Source organism: Mesocricetus auratus, unplaced genomic scaffold (assembly GCF_017639785.1).
Source record: "Mesocricetus auratus isolate SY011 unplaced genomic scaffold, BCM_Maur_2.0 Super-Scaffold_100676, whole genome shotgun sequence".
NCBI lineage: Eukaryota > Metazoa > Chordata > Mammalia > Rodentia > Cricetidae > Mesocricetus > Mesocricetus auratus.
The window spans coordinates 55,583,383-55,600,518 of NW_024429266.1; the positions used below are offsets into that span (position 1 = coordinate 55,583,383).

At 51.6% G+C, this 17,136-nt stretch overlaps 1 protein-coding gene and 2 long non-coding RNA genes across 6 annotated transcripts in view; 2 read left to right on the plus strand and 1 right to left on the minus strand.

The window, feature by feature from the left end:
* The window catches only part of LOC121137256, a 37,290-nt gene extending 23,443 nt beyond the window's left edge, over positions 1-13,847 (minus strand). Inside the window, exon 1 of the long non-coding RNA XR_005874504.1 lies at positions 12,609-13,847. This is a non-coding gene — a long non-coding RNA (uncharacterized LOC121137256). The remainder of the gene's footprint in view (positions 1-12,608) is intronic.
* LOC121137254 lies at positions 215-4,924 on the plus strand. 2 transcript variants are annotated; one of them, XR_005874502.1, is made up of 3 exons: positions 215-785; positions 3,976-4,049; positions 4,883-4,924. It is a non-coding gene; the product is annotated as an uncharacterized LOC121137254 (long non-coding RNA). The 2 variants fall into 2 exon arrangements; XR_005874501.1 differs by lacking the exon at positions 4,883-4,924 and adding an exon at positions 4,457-4,816 and having other exon boundaries at positions 219-785.
* LOC101844387 (proline and arginine rich end leucine rich repeat protein) lies at positions 4,979-16,369 on the plus strand. 3 transcript variants are annotated; one of them, XM_040739339.1, is made up of 3 exons: positions 4,979-5,138; positions 11,243-12,230; positions 13,842-16,369. In XM_040739339.1, exons 2-3 carry the CDS (start codon positions 11,273-11,275, stop codon positions 14,015-14,017), a joined length of 1,134 nt encoding a protein of 377 aa, XP_040595273.1. In that variant the 5' UTR covers positions 4,979-5,138; positions 11,243-11,272; the 3' UTR covers positions 14,018-16,369. The 3 variants fall into 3 exon arrangements, with proteins under 3 accessions (XP_040595273.1, XP_005073425.1, XP_012971343.1); XM_005073368.4 differs by having other exon boundaries at positions 11,257-12,230; XM_013115889.3 differs by having other exon boundaries at positions 4,979-5,128; positions 11,257-12,230.
* The last annotated feature ends 767 nt before the right edge of the window (positions 16,370-17,136 follow it).

The following is a 17,136-nucleotide window of genomic DNA, read 5'->3' on the forward strand; positions in this document are numbered from 1 at the left end:
GAATGCTGTCATCACCCGCCTGAGCCTGGCTTCTTGAGGGCCTGGGACTCAGGGCATGGCTCACTGAGGCTGCTGTCCAGCCATGGTGGCTGGCCGCTTTGCACACGTGGCTGGAGCGGTCAGATTGCCGTGCACGAGTGCCCCCTCACCACTCCCACCCCGCCTCCTCTGCAGGACTGCTGGGACAGTGGGCAAGCTGATGAGCCCTACGCAGGATTCCTGACAAGCAAGGGAAAGGGACTTAGGGATCCTCAGCCTGGCTGTGTCCCTGATGGCATGGTTACCTCTTCCTTCCTGGCCTTTGCCCTGCCTCCTTCTGTTGAAACGAGCAAGGGAGGAGAGAGTGGAAATAGTCTACAAAGTGCCTTTGCACCACTTTGCACAAGCTGAAGCCCTTGGGGGATTCTGGGTATAGACTGGTGCCAGGGCCAGAAGTAAAGGAGTTAAGGAAACTCCTTGGCTGGGGACTGGGCAAGGGAGAAGAAGGGAGATCAGTAGGATCAAGAAGGCCGCTGGTCTCTCTGATACAATGCCGGGCAGCTAGTGCATCCCTCAAAAGGAGACGGTCACCCTACAAAGGGCTTCTGTGCCTCACAGACAGCTGTCCAGGAAGGGATCAAAGAGCTGCTGGGGTAGACCAAGGCTGGATGTGCCCTGCAGCATGGTTAATAGGGAGCAGGAGGCATGTCCCCACACAGCCCTGCTAAGTCTGTCTTCGTGAAGCTGCAGATGAGCCCAGAGTGGGGATGCCAAGAAGGAAATGGAGTGTTTGCCACTGTGCTGAGGTAAGCTCTCTGTCCCAGTGCTGTAGGGCAAAGGTAAGTAATGGGGCAGGGTTCTTTGCCCTTGCTGAGTTCAGACTATAATTAATACCTGTACACGAGGACACAGAAACTTGGGAGGGACCTGAGTAGCCCAAGAGCTCCTGGTCAGTATGGAGAGAAAGCAGGATCAGGGCTGGTACCACACATGTGAGCCTCTAAGCCTAGTTCTGTTGACCTCAAAATGAGGGACCCAAGGCAGGCATGGTGGTACACAACTATGACCCCAGCATTTGGAAGGTTAGGCAGGAAGACCAGGGGTGCAAAGCCATCCTTGGCTCTATCATGACATGAAGCCAGCCCGGACTATGTATTAGCTGGGGTTCTCTGGAGGAAGAGATCCTATGGGTTGAATATATATATATATGTACATATATATATTAAAGAATTTATTAAATCAGCTTACATTAAAATAGCAACAACAACTGAATCACACCTGAGAGGCTGGGAGCCTGGTGGCTGCTTGGGCCTTGAGACTGCATGCCTCAGCTGTTGGAGTAACCCCATGGTAGATTTCTCTCACTGTGGCAACTTGGAAGATGCTCAGTCCACGAGGCTGGGTGCCTCCTGCAGTCCCATGCTGACTCGGAAGCCTGAAAGCTTCCGCAGTCCATGACAACAGACTGGGGATGCTGCTTCTATCTTCAGTGGAGGAATCAGCCTCAAGGGCAACAAGGTAAAGGGACTCAGCATGTGGGAAGGCCTGTGAGCAGCAGGAGACCACCTTCCCTCTGCAGGCCTTTTAAACTGGACTGCTACCAGGAGGTGCCACCCACATACGGGCAATGGGGCAATGGGGACAGTTCTTTAGGAGAGGCTCCCCTTTCCAGGTGTCCCTAATTTTTGACAAGTCGACATCCAAATCAACCATAATAGGCTTTCTGAGACCCTATCTCAATGCAAAAACAATAAAATGATAAAAAAAATCAAGAGCCCAAATGTTCAACAGAAGGCACTGTCAAATGCACTTGAAGTAGGAGAAACACACAGAGAAAGAACTGTGTGCCAACATGGGGTAGCTGGCAAGGAGTCCTTGGAGGGGAAACTTGAAGAGCAAAAGCAGGTACTGGTGTGGACTAGCCAGCAGCCCTCAGGAAGCTGAAGCAGGAGGATTGCAACCTGCCCGGACTACAAAGTGGAACTCTGTCTTTAAAAAGAGAGGGGATGGGGTGGAGAGGAAGGGAAGGAGGGGGGAGAGGGGGAAGAGAAGAGGGAGGGAGAGCAATTGAAAGAGAAGGAGGGGAAGAAGGGGAGGGGAGAGAAGAGAAGGAAGAAGAGAGGAAGAGGATAAAGAGGAAGATGGAGAAGCAGATGGGTCTGGGGAGGAACACTCTGGGGCCGCAGGGGAGTCTGGTGACACAGGCTTGTAGTTCCAACAACTCAGGGGGACAAGGCGGGAAGGAATACAAGCCCAAGGGCAGTCTAGGCCACTTAGTGAGACCCTGTCTTGAGAAACATCTTTTTAATTAAAAAGAAAGCTGGAGAAGCAGTTCGGTGACAGAGTGCTTGTCTAGCGTGGGCCAGGGCCTAGGTTGGATCCTGAGTATCAGAGAATGGCAGGGGGGCAAAGAAACTTCACACTGGAGCCTCCTGGGTGGAGACGGGCATGGACCCACAATCAAATGATTATGACGCATTAAAAAATAACATTTTTATAAGACGTGAGTGACAGAGACTGTCCTTGTTCAATACACTTAAACCCAACCAAACAGACCCTGTGCTGAGCACCCAGACATGCCAAGCCTTTGGTGGGTGCTGTGGCTTCCCAACAAGGGACAGGCTGCTGGTCTTCTCCCAGCAGGAGCCCAGGCCCCCCAGCCAGACTGAAGGATGGATGCCCCCAGGATTCCCATAACCTCTCCCCTGCTGTGCACCCTAGCCTGAGAGCCTCTAGGAGGGGTGAGGAGTGGCTAGCCTCTGTGGGTCCTGGTGACCATCCTAAGGTCTGAGCCAAAACCCCTAAAGTCTACCCTGCCCGGCTGGGCCCCTGCTCGCTGGGCTTGGAGGAATAGGATGTCATCTTGCACAATCTGCCCTTTCTTCTCCGGCTATAGTGTGCCCTGTAGCATCCAAGGCAGCCATTACCATGAGGGGGAGAGAACAGTGAGCCCCCGAGTGATGCCGGGCTTGGTGGGCAGGCAAAGTCTCCAGGAAAGCAGCTGAAACCCACCGCTTGGGGGCTCCCTCTGGCCTAGGTCTGGCCTCTGCATTCCCTCTCAGCCATGCTGCTAGCCTTTCCCTGCTGGTGGCAGCCTGGATACACTTCTTTCCTAGCATTCCAGAAATGTCCATGAGTGCCACATGAGGAAGAAATGAGTATGTCACCCATTGTGTGTTTCCGACGTCCTGCGAGCAGGGCTGCTCAGTCTGGAGAAGTCCTGGCGGAGTGAACGATGCTCCCTGCTCTGGCAAGCCTTCCCGGATCCTGGGTTACTCTAATACATACATACACCTGAGGGAGCAGAACCATGACAGGAGCAGAACCAGCGTTTTAACCCAGGTGTCCTAATGCCGCCTTCGAGGCTCTTCACAATGTTGGAATGCAAGGGAGTTCAAAGTCCAGTTAGTATAACCTGGAGTTTTACAAATGATGAAGAGGAGGGAAAGTGACACAGCGTGCAGAGCCAAAGCCGGATGGCAACAGCTTAGGCCTCTGTCCCGTTGGTGCCCCCTAGCACCAAAGGGGGTGCAGTGGGGAGAAAGACAGCCTGGAATGCAAATGTGTATGTTTTCAAATTTCTATAAAGACCACTTTTGGAATGGTACATCATGTCATGGTCACAAGGGCACCAACTTGCAAAGTGTGCCCTTGACCTTCCTGGATGGCCCTGGTGGTCCTTGGCCTTCTTTCCCCCTGTATCTGTGTGGCTGGAGCCAAGGAGATAAGAAGGGGACAAGGAGATAATAGCTTGAGAAGGGACTGGAAGCTGGTGGCCATCGCTCCCAAGAGGGCAGGCTTTGGGGGTGTGGATGGATCCCCACTAGTGGGCACCCCACCTGCACACTCTGCCAGCACGATGGGAAGGCGGGGAGCCAGGCCGTGAGTGAGGGTTGCGTCCCTCCTCTTCTCGGGCTATTCTTCGCCACAGTCCCCGCCGAAGCCCCACTGTCTTGCCAGTCTCTAACTTGCCTGACACAGTTATTTATCTTCCAGTACTCCCTGAGACACAGGTGAGAAACAGGCATCTCAGGATCAAGCGACTTGCCCAAGACCACACTTCATTTCCTGTGAGTGGAAGGAAGAGCTGAGGGCGGGGTGGGGTGGCGTAGCGCGGTGGGGTGAGGTGGGGGGGCTGCAGGTCTCTGTTGACTTAATGATGACTGAGTGAGTGTCTCCCTGAGGTCCTGGGCAGGAAGCTGTGCTGGATGCTCCTCTGAGCCACGTGTCCCTGGTTTTCATCTGGGGAGTATTGTTCAGTTAACAGAGATCCTGGAATTGGTTTCCAAGAAGTAGATATGCATTAGGGAGGCTGGGATCTCCTTGTTACTGTCTCATGACCACACAGTCCCCAAATCTCACCTGAGTGTGACACAAAGCTGAAAGGAGACCCCCAACATTGTCCTCAAGAGCTAGGAACGATGACCTGATGACTTACATTTGGAAATCTATTTTAACTTTGCTGTGTGATCCTCAGGCCAGACTTTGCCTGATCTTCAGACCAGCCTTCTGGCCACCAAACCAGTCACCTCTTATGTCAGCTCACTGAACAGCGAGGCTCCACTCCCTTAGCAAGCTCCTGGAGAAGACGCTCTGAAAAGCATCCTATGAGGAGTTGAAGAATGAACACCACGGCCCTAAGCAAGGCTCGTGTTGGGAATTGAACATGCTGGACCCAGCAACCCCACCCGCCTGCTCAGAAGCAGCGGCTCATTTCCAAGAGCTTCCCTCCCTTGATTTGGCCTGTTTTCCAAACACGGGTCAAACGGTCCCTCTCCAGAGTGGCAGGAGCAGGAAAACGTTATTAAAAGTGAGCCGTTAGTGGGCATCGGGTGTGGATGAGGTCTATGCAGTTTTGGCTGCCAAATAAAGACTGTATTGTTGTCATTCCTCCTTTCCCAAGCGCCCTCCCTCTCTTCTGTTCCCTCCTCCTCCCCTCTGCCCCCCCCACTCCCATCTGCCCCTCCCTCCCCCTAACCTACCCTCCCCACCCCAATAGGATCTGGTGGAAGAAAGTCAGGCAGACACACGCAGACACCAGGCACGCACTACTGGGATACCAGAACTCCTAGCTGGCTCTCTGCTGCCACGGCTCCACCAAAAGGTGGGGAGGAAGAGAGGAGTGCCCCAGAGTCCAGAGGAGAGGCAGGTGTGTGCAGGTAAGCCGGACAGAGGGGGAAGACTAGAGACGAGAGGGCTCCTTCCTCCAAGGGCTCCCTCTAGCTCTGTCCAGTCTTTTTTCCTCCCCCACTTCCCTTCTTCCTCCCTTTTTTCCTCTCCACAGAGCTCAGGCTGTCTTCCTCATCTCTTGCTGACACCCTCACGTCTCTTCAGCATCCTATGCCCTTGTGTTTGCTTGCTGCTGAAGTTAAACTTTCTTCAAGAGCAGATGTTTGTTGAACACACAGAGCTGTGTCGCACACAGAATTTCAACAGAGCAGATGTTGCCATAGAAACTGGACACTAGAACCCAGTTCTCTGCACCTTTCATGTACTGTCACACATCACAGAAGACAGACAGACAGACAGACAGACAGACACACACACACACACACACACACACACACACACACTGTCTCTTGCCCTCTCACTGCCTCTCAGCTGCAAGACCAGAGAGAAAGTATCCATCCTCCCGCTGAGAACACAGACCCAGAAGACAATCATGTCTTGGCTGAGCAGGGAGGACATGAGCAATTGAGTGATTTTCTCTTTTCTTTGGAGCTTAATTAGGTAGGAGGGAGAGAGAGAGAAGTGGCTCTCGGGCCTACACAGTATCTTCTCAGCAGCCTGAATTCCTGCCTGCCTGGTCCAAACCACTTGGCTTTTGCAAAGAGAAGTCAACAGAGCCTGCAAGTCTTGGAGGCCCTATGTCCAAGTTAACAGTTTTCTTCTCTCTGCAGGTAGTCACAAACACATTTCTCTCTGAAGTTACTCTGAGATTATCCTGACCATTCAGTTGGTAAGGGAGCTTCTAGTAGAGAAGGGGGGAGGGGAACCTGAGAACCTTATTTGCATAACTCCCTCCCTTCCAGCTATAGAGGGGCACAGCAGGGGAAGCTTTGCTATAAACATAGCCAGACCCATCAAACAGGGCCCAAGGAGCCCCGAGCTGTTTTATTGCACCCTGAGACTCCCCTAGTGTTCAAGGCACAGAGGGCTGTGTGACTTCCTGAAGAAGGAGCCCCACTGTCCTAACAGTGGAGGTGACTGCATATGATTGCCCCCACCCCGCCTCCGCACCATCAGCAGCAGCCCGGGCAACCATATTCCCAGAGAACATTCTAGCAAGAAAGGAAGTTACCTCAAGACAGCTTCTATTACCTGCTAGGCTACCTATCCCAGGCACCCAAGAACTGGTATTGGGCACTGTCTCCATCCCTTTTAGACCCCCTCTCCCTAGGCTCCACAGCCCTGTTCTGCTTGACTCTCTCAGAGGACAGACCAGATGATAATAAGTCCCATACCCACCCATACTCCCCAGGAGAGCATGTGAGTAGAGCCTCTCCAGGCAAAAGAAACAAAAATGACAGGCTGGGAGAAGCCACAACCAGCAGAAAAGAGTGACGTCCCTTTGCTGGCTAGGGTCCCCATCTGCTGCAGAAAGCAGAGAGCCAGGCTAGACAGTCAGGATGATGATAAGATGAGCTTTGCCCAGGTGTCTGGGAGAGTTCCAGCCAGCTGATTCTGAATGCCAAATGTGGTCTTCTTCACCTCAACGGACATGAAGTTCCTGTGAGTGGAAAATCTAGTATCTATACTGCAAGTAAGACCCCTGCCTTCCAGCAGCAGAGGGAACCAGGCTGATAGGAAAACAAAACAAACAACAAACAAAAAAACCTATTCATTCAAAGTGGTACCGGGGACCCCTTGACATACACTGAGCACACACTTTGCACATCAATGTCCTGGATGGGAAAGCAGCCCAGTGGTAGAGTGCTTGTATAATACCCACAGAGCGCTTGTTTTGGTCTTTAGCAACTCAGAGTTGCCCAGCATGCCCACTTTACAGATGAGAAAACTGAGCTTGTGAAGTGGTACCCAGCTAAAATAAGTTGCAGGGTGGAATCTGTACCTATACCACATTCCATCTTCTTGCTTTAGTCAAGGATCAAAGATGTTGGGGAGAGAAGCAGGAAGGCAGATATACGGGGCAGTGGGCTGTTAGGGATTGCCTGTCTATCTGATTTCTTCCCCATCCCACCCCCACCCCTCACCCCCTCAATGGAGAGCTTGCCCTTTCAGATTAGTTCCTAAAACCATAAAACCTCCACTCTGTTTATATTCGCCCGTTGAACCAGGAACATGATGGTTCCTCTGCAAATAGCGTCACACTTGTTTTTAGCACATTTTGATCTGCATTTCATTTTAAAATTGCTTGTGCTGTTTACATCTGATAGCTGGGTAGGCTTCATCCAACCCTAGTTTACACTGTGCATTTAGAAGGACTACTCTCCCTGGGCTGTCCTGGCCCACAGTACCTCAGACCCATGCTGCAGGAGTCCAAATGTGGACAACCCCTGGGCTCTTAGCACAGATAAACAGGGCAGGTAGGAAAGAGGACTGTCTCCCTTTAAACTCAGGGAGCCTCTCCCAGAGCCTGCGTCTATGCATGAGCTCATCCCATCCTCACACAGATGTCAAGCCTGCGGCCCAACAGAAGAGTCAGAGCCAGGTCCACGCTGTCAGAGCTGAAATTTGAGTTGTAAGACCTCTTAGTAAAGGCGTCTACAGGTAGATTGTGAACTGGGATTGGGTGAAGCCACTGCTCCCTCTGGGAAGCCCCAGCCCTCTGAGCCAGCCCTGGAGAGCCAGGCTACATGAGTTTGATGAGGGGCGGTCAACAAGTGCTCATTGATTGAGGGTGAGCAGGGCCAATAGGGTGTGGGACTGGATGGGACTTGGGGAGGTATGCGTTCAGAAGCATAAGTGATTTTAAGTACAGACACCCCGCCCTAAGGGAGCTAATGACTTAGAGGATGGGATCATAGGACCCTGGCTCTGGGCTTTGTTGGTGAGACTACAAACCCCTCTGGAGAGAGGCTACCTCCAGTCTGTCTCAGCTCTCCTCTACAGAATGATAGAGCAGCAGAAGAACACGGCTAGAGAGAACTGCTCTGCAGTGAGACCTTCCCAGAAGCCCAGCACAGCCCTGCTCAGCAGGAAGGGGTGTGCCTGAGAGGAAGGCCTTGGAAATGAATACAGCTTCCTTGTGCACTCTGCACACAGATCTCTGGTTCAGCCAGAGGCCTGAAAGAGGGGAGGACTGGTCCTCTTCCCCCACGGAACTCCTCACTTCAGATCCAGCTTGTTTTGGGGGAGCCTCCTGGGGAAGAAAGGGTTCGAAAAGACTCTGACCTGGAGATGAGGATGAGTAATGCCTGGTGACCCCATGCCTGAGCCAGGCAGGTAGAAGTGAGTGGGATTCCCATTGGGATAGCCTTGACAGTGGAGCCAGGACTGCCCAGCACACTGACATGAGACCCGTTGCCATCCCCAGCAACAGAAGCCAGCTGTCCCTGATACCGTGCCTCCTAAGGCAGGCTCTGCTGGGTCTCCTGGAAAGTTTGTTTGGCTAACTTGGGGTCCATTACTTCACCTTGGAAGTGCCTTTGGCCACAAGGGCAATAAAGAGAACTAGGGAACTTCAGTCAGACCAAATTTTGGCCTTGGGGCAAGGTTTCTCACAGCACAGGGGTAATTTTTCCTACAGACTTCTGGGTAATTCATAAACAAAGAGATTCAAAAAGAACAGAAAAACAAATCAGGGTTGCAAAGACCAGCACTTTAAACATGTTTTTGGAATAGTAATGCCTCACTTTCCTCATTTCTATGTAATATGACTGTTCTATTTTCAAGAAAATTACACGCCTTATAAAAATGTGAGTTCCTACACACCAGTTAGAAAGTGATTGGAATCTAGCAACAAGACTCAAGCTCAAGTGCTGCAAGGGACACGTCATCTATTTAGTCCTTTCAGAGGAGCCTCGGTGCCCACCAACCACCATCTAACCGCAGGCTCCTTGTCACAGAAGGCCCAGGGAAAATGACCTTCTAAACGTACCTGAGAGGTCTGTCTGAGAAACCCACCCCAGGCAGGAGAGAGAAGCACCAGGCAGGATGGCCTCTGCCCTCCCAGTCCTACCCTCCTTCTCACACAGACCAACATACAAAGCTCAAACGTGCATACAGGGCCCTGAGAATGTGTGTTTGCCCATGTGTACGTGAGAGGGCTCAGTGTATGTACAGAGTGATACAGGCTGGGTGGGGCAAAGAGGTGTGTGTGTGTGAGTGTGCATGTGTGTGAGTGTGTGTGTGTTGTGTGTGTATGCGTGTGTGTGTGTTGTGTATGTGTGTTGTGTGTGTGTGTGTGTCGTGTGTCTGTGTGTGCGTATGTGTGTGCATGCCTGTGTGTGTATGTATGCGAGTGTGTTGTGTGCATGCCTGTGTGTGTATGTATGCGTGTGTGTTGTGTGTCTGTGTGTGTATTTGTGTGTGTTGTGTGTATGTGTGTTGTGTATGTATGCGTGTGTGTTGTGTGTCTGTGTGTGTATTTGTGTGTGTTGTGTGTATGTGTGTTGTGTATGTATGCGTGTGTGTTGTGTGTCTGTGTGTTGTGTTGTGTGTATTCGTGTGTATGTGTATGTATGATGTTTATATATGGCTGGGGACAGGCATAGTCAGCTTCTGCCCACTAGGGGCTGAGCTCTGCCTTCTTTTCTGCTATTTGTCACACTCAGCTCTGCCTGAGCTTCTGACACACAACTTGGGGGCCCCCACCCCATGCTCCTTTCCTTTGATTAAAGCATGCAGAAGGTAGCCCCTAGAAAAAGCAAAGGAAGATCTGATATGGACTTAGGGTTAGGGGGGATAGAGACCTAGACCAGAGGCTGTGAGCACAGGGTTCAATTACAAGCTAGGGACACAGTTAGCCCATTCTGCCTCTGAGAACTCCAAGAAGCCTGCATTCCAGATCGACAATGGTGAGGAAGATTTGAGGTGAGCCAGTGACGAGCTATGGAAAGTATCAGGGGTGAGGAGGATACAAAGTACAGGCCTTCTCCCTGTGCCCTTCCCACCCCTGGCTGGAGAGGGGAACCCATGGGAGTGGCCACTCTAGCTAGTATGGATCATTTGCTATTCCCCTCTTTCAACTGAGCTTCAACCACAGAAGGCAGCAGAGCCACCCAAAAGCCCCTTCAGCTCTTGACCCCTGTGTTCCTGAGGCTACCAAGAAGTTCTTCCTAATAATCCATTTTAACACAACCGATTCCAAAGTAACCCGAGTGACAACACCAGCTCTAAAGAAAGGAAAGTGTTTTCCCCTTTCTTTCTGTTCCTTTCCTGTTTATTTTCCCAAGGGCCTCTACATCTGGGGAGGAATTCTTGGCATGGCTCATGTTGGCAAAGGCCAGCTCTCTCCGAGCCAAGTGCAGGGGAGGGGACAGAGCATGGGTGAGTGGGTGAGTGTCTGAGCATTTCCCTTTCAGGAGACCTCCTGCATTTTTTCCCCTGTGCACACCGTCAAGCAGCCTCCTGACCCCCACAAGCCACTTCTTTCCTCCAGTCTCAACTGTATAAATAGTGGGGACTGGCCATGGTGGATTGCAGACCCTTGTTAGCAATGACTTTTTTTTCTTCAAATGCTTTGACTAACCACCCTCGGTGTGTGTGTGTGTGTGTGTGTGTGTGTGTGTTCTTATCTTTCTTAGTATTTCTATCTGTCTATAACAGATTCAAACAGGAAGCCTGTTCATGATAGCAGAGGAGTCACCTTGGGGGCCTCCTCAAGGGATGCATAGGAACAGAGCTTCACAGTTTGAAAACCACTGTCATAAGGGATTTGTAAGGAATCTTCCAGACCCACTGGACCATATCCTAGCTTCTCCCCTAAAAGGGTCGGGAACTTTTCTTGGGGGAGGGGTGATATAAAAAGTGTCCAGTGGATTTTGACATCACTCCATGGCAGAGCACTACTCCTTAGAGGAGTGGATTGATCGTTTTATGTTACAGCCGGGGAGAGCCTCGCACCCCTAGTGAAGGGTCTCCAACATGCCCTGGGGTCCCAGAACCTTGTGCTTTCTATCAACAGATTCCTTCCCACCAGGGGGGCAGGACTCCTTGAAGAGTTCCAAAGCCCCAGGAGGTCCCCACCTGCTCTTCAAGTCCCTGGCCCTGCCTCTCTCCCCAGGATTTAGTTCAGGAGGAGCCCTGCTACACAGACTTGCCTTCTATTCCTGAGGCCCAGCAGGCTAATTATCCCCAGTTTCCTCCCTGCAGGTACATCACCTGAATTATGAGGGCATCCTTCTTCTGGCTCCTCCCACTTCTCCTCATCTTGGCCTCAGTGGCCCAAGGCCAACCAAGACCAAAACCTGGGATCAGGCGGAAACCCAAGCCAAGGCCCACACCCAGCTTTCCTCAGCCCCATGAGCCGGCAGAGCCTACAGACCTACCTCCACCCCTACCTCCCGGCCCTCCATCTGTCTTCCCTGACTGTCCTAGAGAATGCTACTGCCCTGCTGACTTCCCATCAGCCCTCTACTGTGACAGCCGAAACCTTCGCAAGGTCCCTGTCATCCCGCCGCGCATCCATTACCTTTACCTGCAGAACAACTTCATCACCGAGCTCCCTCTGGAGTCTTTCAAGAATGCCACAGGCCTGAGGTGGATCAACCTGGACAACAACCGCATCCGCAAGGTGGACCAGAGGGTGCTGGAGAAGCTCCCCAGCCTGGCGTTCCTCTACATGGAGAAGAACCAGCTGGAGGAGGTGCCGGCAGCTCTGCCCAAGAACCTGGAACAGCTGAGGCTGAGCCAGAACCACATCTCCAGGATTCCACCGGGCGTGTTCAGCAAGCTCGAGAACCTGCTGCTCCTGGATCTGCAGCACAATCGGCTGAGTGACGGCGTCTTCAGGGCCGACACCTTCCAGGGCCTCAAGAGCCTCATGCAGCTCAACCTGGCCCACAACATCCTGAGAAAGATGCCACCCAAGGTCCCCCCGGCCATCCACCAGCTCTACCTGGACAGCAACAAGATCGAGACCATCCCTAATGGCTACTTCAAGGGCTTCCCCAACCTCGCCTTCATCCGCATGAACTACAACAAGCTGTCAGACCGAGGGCTCCCCAAGAACTCCTTCAACATCTCCAACCTGCTGGTGCTCCACCTGTCGCACAACAAGATCAGCAATGTGCCGGCCATCAGCAACAAGCTGGAGCACCTGTACCTCAACAACAACAGCATTGAGAGTGAGTGGGATGGGGCCGGGGCCAGCCACAGGGAGAGCAGACACTCGGGAGCACGGGTAGGGGTGACAAGAAGTAACTACTGGGACAGGGGTGTAGCCTTCTAGAGTTCATTCTCTGTGTAGCCCTGGCTGTCTTGGAACTTGCTCTGTAGATCAGGATGGCCTCAAACTCAGAGATCCGCCCGCCTCTGTCTCCAGAGTGCACCACCACTGCCTGGCTTAGAGTTCTTTTTAACATGCATAAGACCTTACCTTCCATACTTAGCACTGAAGAAAGGGGAGGGAGGGGGGAAACTACTTGTTTTGACTGTGGTCTCACTATCTGCTGCATCTGTGTGACCTGGAAGAGATATTCTACCCCTATGGAACATTCCCTTACCTGTAAAATGAGGATGGCAGTAGTATCTTCCGACACAAAGTCAATAGGACGAACTGATTGTGTGTGTGTCAAGTGTCCTGAACACCATGCTTGACAGGCATGAGGTTTCCTTCCTGCATCCTTCTCATCTGCATCAGCTTTTCAGGCCACTGGACTTATAAACAGGATGGACACAGAAATTCTGATGGGTGTTTTCCTGAGAGTAGAATAGAGATGATACAAAGTGCCCGATTCTGGGCCTGCCACTGCACATGATGTCAGCAGCAGCCTTGGCAGGGGACTTCCCAAATCTAAGCGGTGGTTATAAGAAGTCACTGAGGAGGACTCAGAGGAAGCTATGTAGTCAGGAGGTAGAGCTCGTGAAGATGGGACAGGGGATGTCTATCAGATTCCTGATTCTAGACCGGAAGGTTGCGTGTGTTCAGCCGGCACAGTTTTCCTAAGGAACACTTACAGGGTCCTGAGCTTGCTGTGTCAACTGTAGCCCAGGACTTGAGGCTGGAGCTCAGTTTTGCTTCAGTCAAAAATATCAGGCCAGACATAAGGGTATGTGTGTGTAGCCCCAGAACGTGGGGGAGGAGGCAAGAGAATTGGGAGTTCAAAGCAGTCTTGGACTCCATGAGACCCTGTTTCAAAAACTAAACATAAATAAATAAATAAACAAATAAATAAATAAAATAACAAAGCTCTGTCAACTGGATATGGTGGCGCACACCTGTAATTCTGGGTTTTGGGAGACTGAGGCACAAGGATGGAGAGTTCAAGGTCAGCCTGGGGGTACAACGGCTCTGAGTAGAGCACCAACAAAAGGCTCAGAAAGAGATGAGTGTTAGCCAGGCGTTGGTGGCGCACGCCTTTAATTCCAGCCCTCGGGAGGCAGAGGCAGGTGGATCTCTGTGAGTTCGAGGCCAGCCTGGTCTACTGAGCGAGTTCCAGGACAGTCTCCAAAGCCACAGAGAAACCCTTTCTCAAAAACAACAACAACAACAAAAAAGAGATGAGTGTTTTTCAGCCTTGAACAAACCATTCGTGCAAGAAACACACAGCCCATCGTCCCCAACTGAAGCCATTTGACTGACTGTAGAGGCTAGGTGATCTACAGCCACACCATCCCAAAGCCACCCTGCCCAGAGAGGAGAACTGTAGAGTCCACACTCTTGGTTGTCATCCCCCCTTTCCTCATCCATGCTGCAGGTTCCTCTGTGGCTGATTTCTCCCCTTCTTTCTCCGTAGAAATCAACGGGACCCAGATTTGCCCCAACAACCTAGTGGCTTTCCATGACTTCTCCTCGGATCTGGAAAACGTGCCGCACCTGCGCTACCTGCGGCTGGATGGGAATTTCCTGAAGCCACCCATACCGCTGGACCTTATGATGTGTTTCCGCCTCCTCCAGTCTGTGGTCATCTAGGCTGTGCCCAGAGCTGGACTCCCTCTGACAGCACTTGAAGGCCGGTGGCCCGTGCTCTGGTGTCCACCATTTTTCTCTGTCTCCCTCTTGCTCCCAGCCCTGACTCTCTTCCCACCCCTTTCTGAGGACGGGAAATGCCATGTGCCCCGCTCCAGCTCTAAGCCAGATTCCCCGCCGAGTCCAAAGACAGCCTGACAGCCGAAACCTCTGGTCTTCTTTGGTCTCCCTTTGCTTCAGAAACATAGGCGTATGCCAACAGACGCATCCCCTCCCTCCCTGGGTAAGGCCATGGACTGATACCTTTTCTTAGTCTTAGTCAAGCAAGAATCGGAAGCCATCCCAGAGGTGCACACTGGAAAGTTCTGCTGAGAGCTCCTCCACCTTGGCCATCTCTGCCCAGGTCTCCTGGGCCAAGATCCCTTCTTCTAAAGCTATCGCTCTGCCTCCCTGTTTCCTGACACCAGACATCACCCGTCTCTCGGCTGCCTCGCAGTGTCCAGGAAGGAAGTGTGTGGGAGTGACTGAGGCGGTCATGGCTCCTCACACACTTCTCCCCATCAGCCCTTCCTCCTCTCCTCTCCTTTCTCCTTCGGGTCAAGCACAGCACACACCCTCTTGGCTTTGCCTCAGAGAGGAACAGCCAGGGAGAAGAGTGGTTCAAGGAACTAGAATTTAGCTAATGGGTGGTGGCTAGGAGTCAGAGTCCCAGAATGGGCCTGTGTGGATGTAGATGAGTCCTACAGTTTCCCTGACCCAAACTTGACAAGAGACCCAAAGCCCTGGAGGACAGTGCTCACAAGGGAAGGCCAAGAGGCAGCATCCCAGACTCTCTCTATTATGTGTGTGACCCAGCCCCTGCCCCAAAGGCAGTTCCTAAGAAACAGGGAAAAGGAGGGTGGAGCACCTGGAAATCTCCCAGAAGCCTCTTTCACACTGGGGATTAGCCTCCGCCTCTAAAGCAGACTCATCGGTGACATCTGGTGGCTGGTGAAGGCCACAGCCGACTCCACTCTCCTTGCAAACGGCTTCCTTGGGGGAAGAGGCCAGCCGTGCATGACTGACTGTGTGTCTGTCTCCTTACCGGTGTAAAGGCAAGGGCAGAGGTGGGGGATCATTCCCATCATGAGTGAGTGTGAATGGGGAAGCTTTGGGAGTCGAAGGGAAGCTAGTTTGACCTCAGCCTTGTCAGGTCTCTAGCTCTCAGCCTCAGGCGGTAGGTGGGATGTTCCCCCAAGTTCCCTCAGAGCTGTGTTGCATGCCTGTGCATGTTCTTCCAGAGCACACCTAACGCAGGACAAGTGGTGTCACCTGCCCCCCTGCAGTAATTTATTCCCTGGGCAAGTGCCCCTCCCCCAAAGGCTTCCCTGCCCTCCCTTCCCAGCCCAGCCCAGCAACTTGGCAGGTTTCCAAGAGCCTGGGCTTCTGGCCTTTTCATTCTCTTCACCTCCCTCTTAGGAGGCTGCCCCTACCCCACCACAGTTTCCCAAGTATATGATGGAAAGGACTGTGGGGAGATGAATGTTCTAGAAGTGAGTGAAGCACAGAGCCCCACCCCCTCATTAGGATGGGGAAGGCTCTGGAGGCTTTTGCATCGCCCCAGGAATAGTGTCACACAACTGTTTTTAAGACATTGGATTATGCTGGGCCTGATAGTCCAGAAATCCCATTTATATTCTTGATCACATTTCTCATCTGCTCATGATTGAAAATAGAGCTCACTTCACACAACTTCTTTTCCCCTTGCCATGAAATTTCCTTTCTTCCTAATTGCAGCTGGTTTCTCCAAGGCTCCTGCTTAAGTCAATACAGTATTACAGCTGAAGCAACCTGGTGCTATGGCCTGGACAAGCCCCTTCTGCATCTATGCACAACCTGCAGCCCCTTTGTTGGGGACCTTCAGGAGCTCCTGGCTGCTAGGTGGGCACTGATCCTGCATACCTGAACTAGCAGTCACACCATCAGCATCTCATTATCCCACCTAGAACATGCCAGCTTGCCCTACTGGTCTCTGCAGCTGTCGGCTAGAAGGGCTAGAGTTAAACTGACTTTACAGGCGACAGACAGATGCACACATACATATACTGTGTGTGTGTGCACACGCGCATGCGCGCTCACACGAGTGCGTGCACGCACATACATGCTAGTTACCTTTGGGTTTAGAAAGCCCCTTCTCACACAAGCTCATTTGCTCGGGACCATTGGAATCTATACATGCAGATGCATGCGTAGGTGTGTGTATGTGTATGTGCTCTGTACATATTATCTATTTTCTTAAAGACCATGCTAACTCTGATACAGCTTTCACATTTCAACAAGCTTCATAACAGAGGAAATAAAGTCATATGGAAAATACCCAGCATGCACCTGACCGTGTGGATGGGTCAAATGCTGTATGCCACCCGTCTCCCTACATCTTGCTGAGAAGACAGGTGAAGAAAATATCTTTCTTAAAAAGTGCTTTTTAGGTTTATGCTTAGCCAGCACGCATGTACGTGTGTGTGTGTGCGCTTGGTGCTTGCAGAGGTTAGAAGATGACACTGGATCCCCTGGCACTGGAATTATGAATGGCTGAGAGCCTCCATGTGGGTGCTGAGAACTGAACCCGAGTCCTCTAAATGAGCAGTAAATGCTCTTAATTTCTGAGTCACGTATTCAGCCCCAAAAATGTCTTAAGAAACTCCTAAGAGCCAGGAGTGGTGGTGCACACCTTTAATCCCAGCACTGAGATAACAGAGGCAGACAGATCTCTAGGAGTTTGAGAACAGCCAAAGTTACATAGTAAGACCTTGTCAAAATAAATGAACAATTTATAGGAGAGATATCCCAGAGCCTATTCTTAGAGAATTTCCCCCAATTCATAACCTTCATGAAAAATTATTCCTCAAGTCAGACTAGAAATCAAATAGCTCCATTTGTAACCGAGTCAGCCAGGCTCTTTCAACCCACAGATATCAAACTATGAAGTTTCTCGACGCTCAGAACCAAGGCAGACACTGGAAGACTCATGGTCACCTTTTCTACCCAGGAAAGATTGTAGACTAATTGGGGACATGCAGTATGAGCTGGAAATGCCCAGGGCAGACAGCCAAGAACCAAATGATCCAGAAAGGTCTACAAGT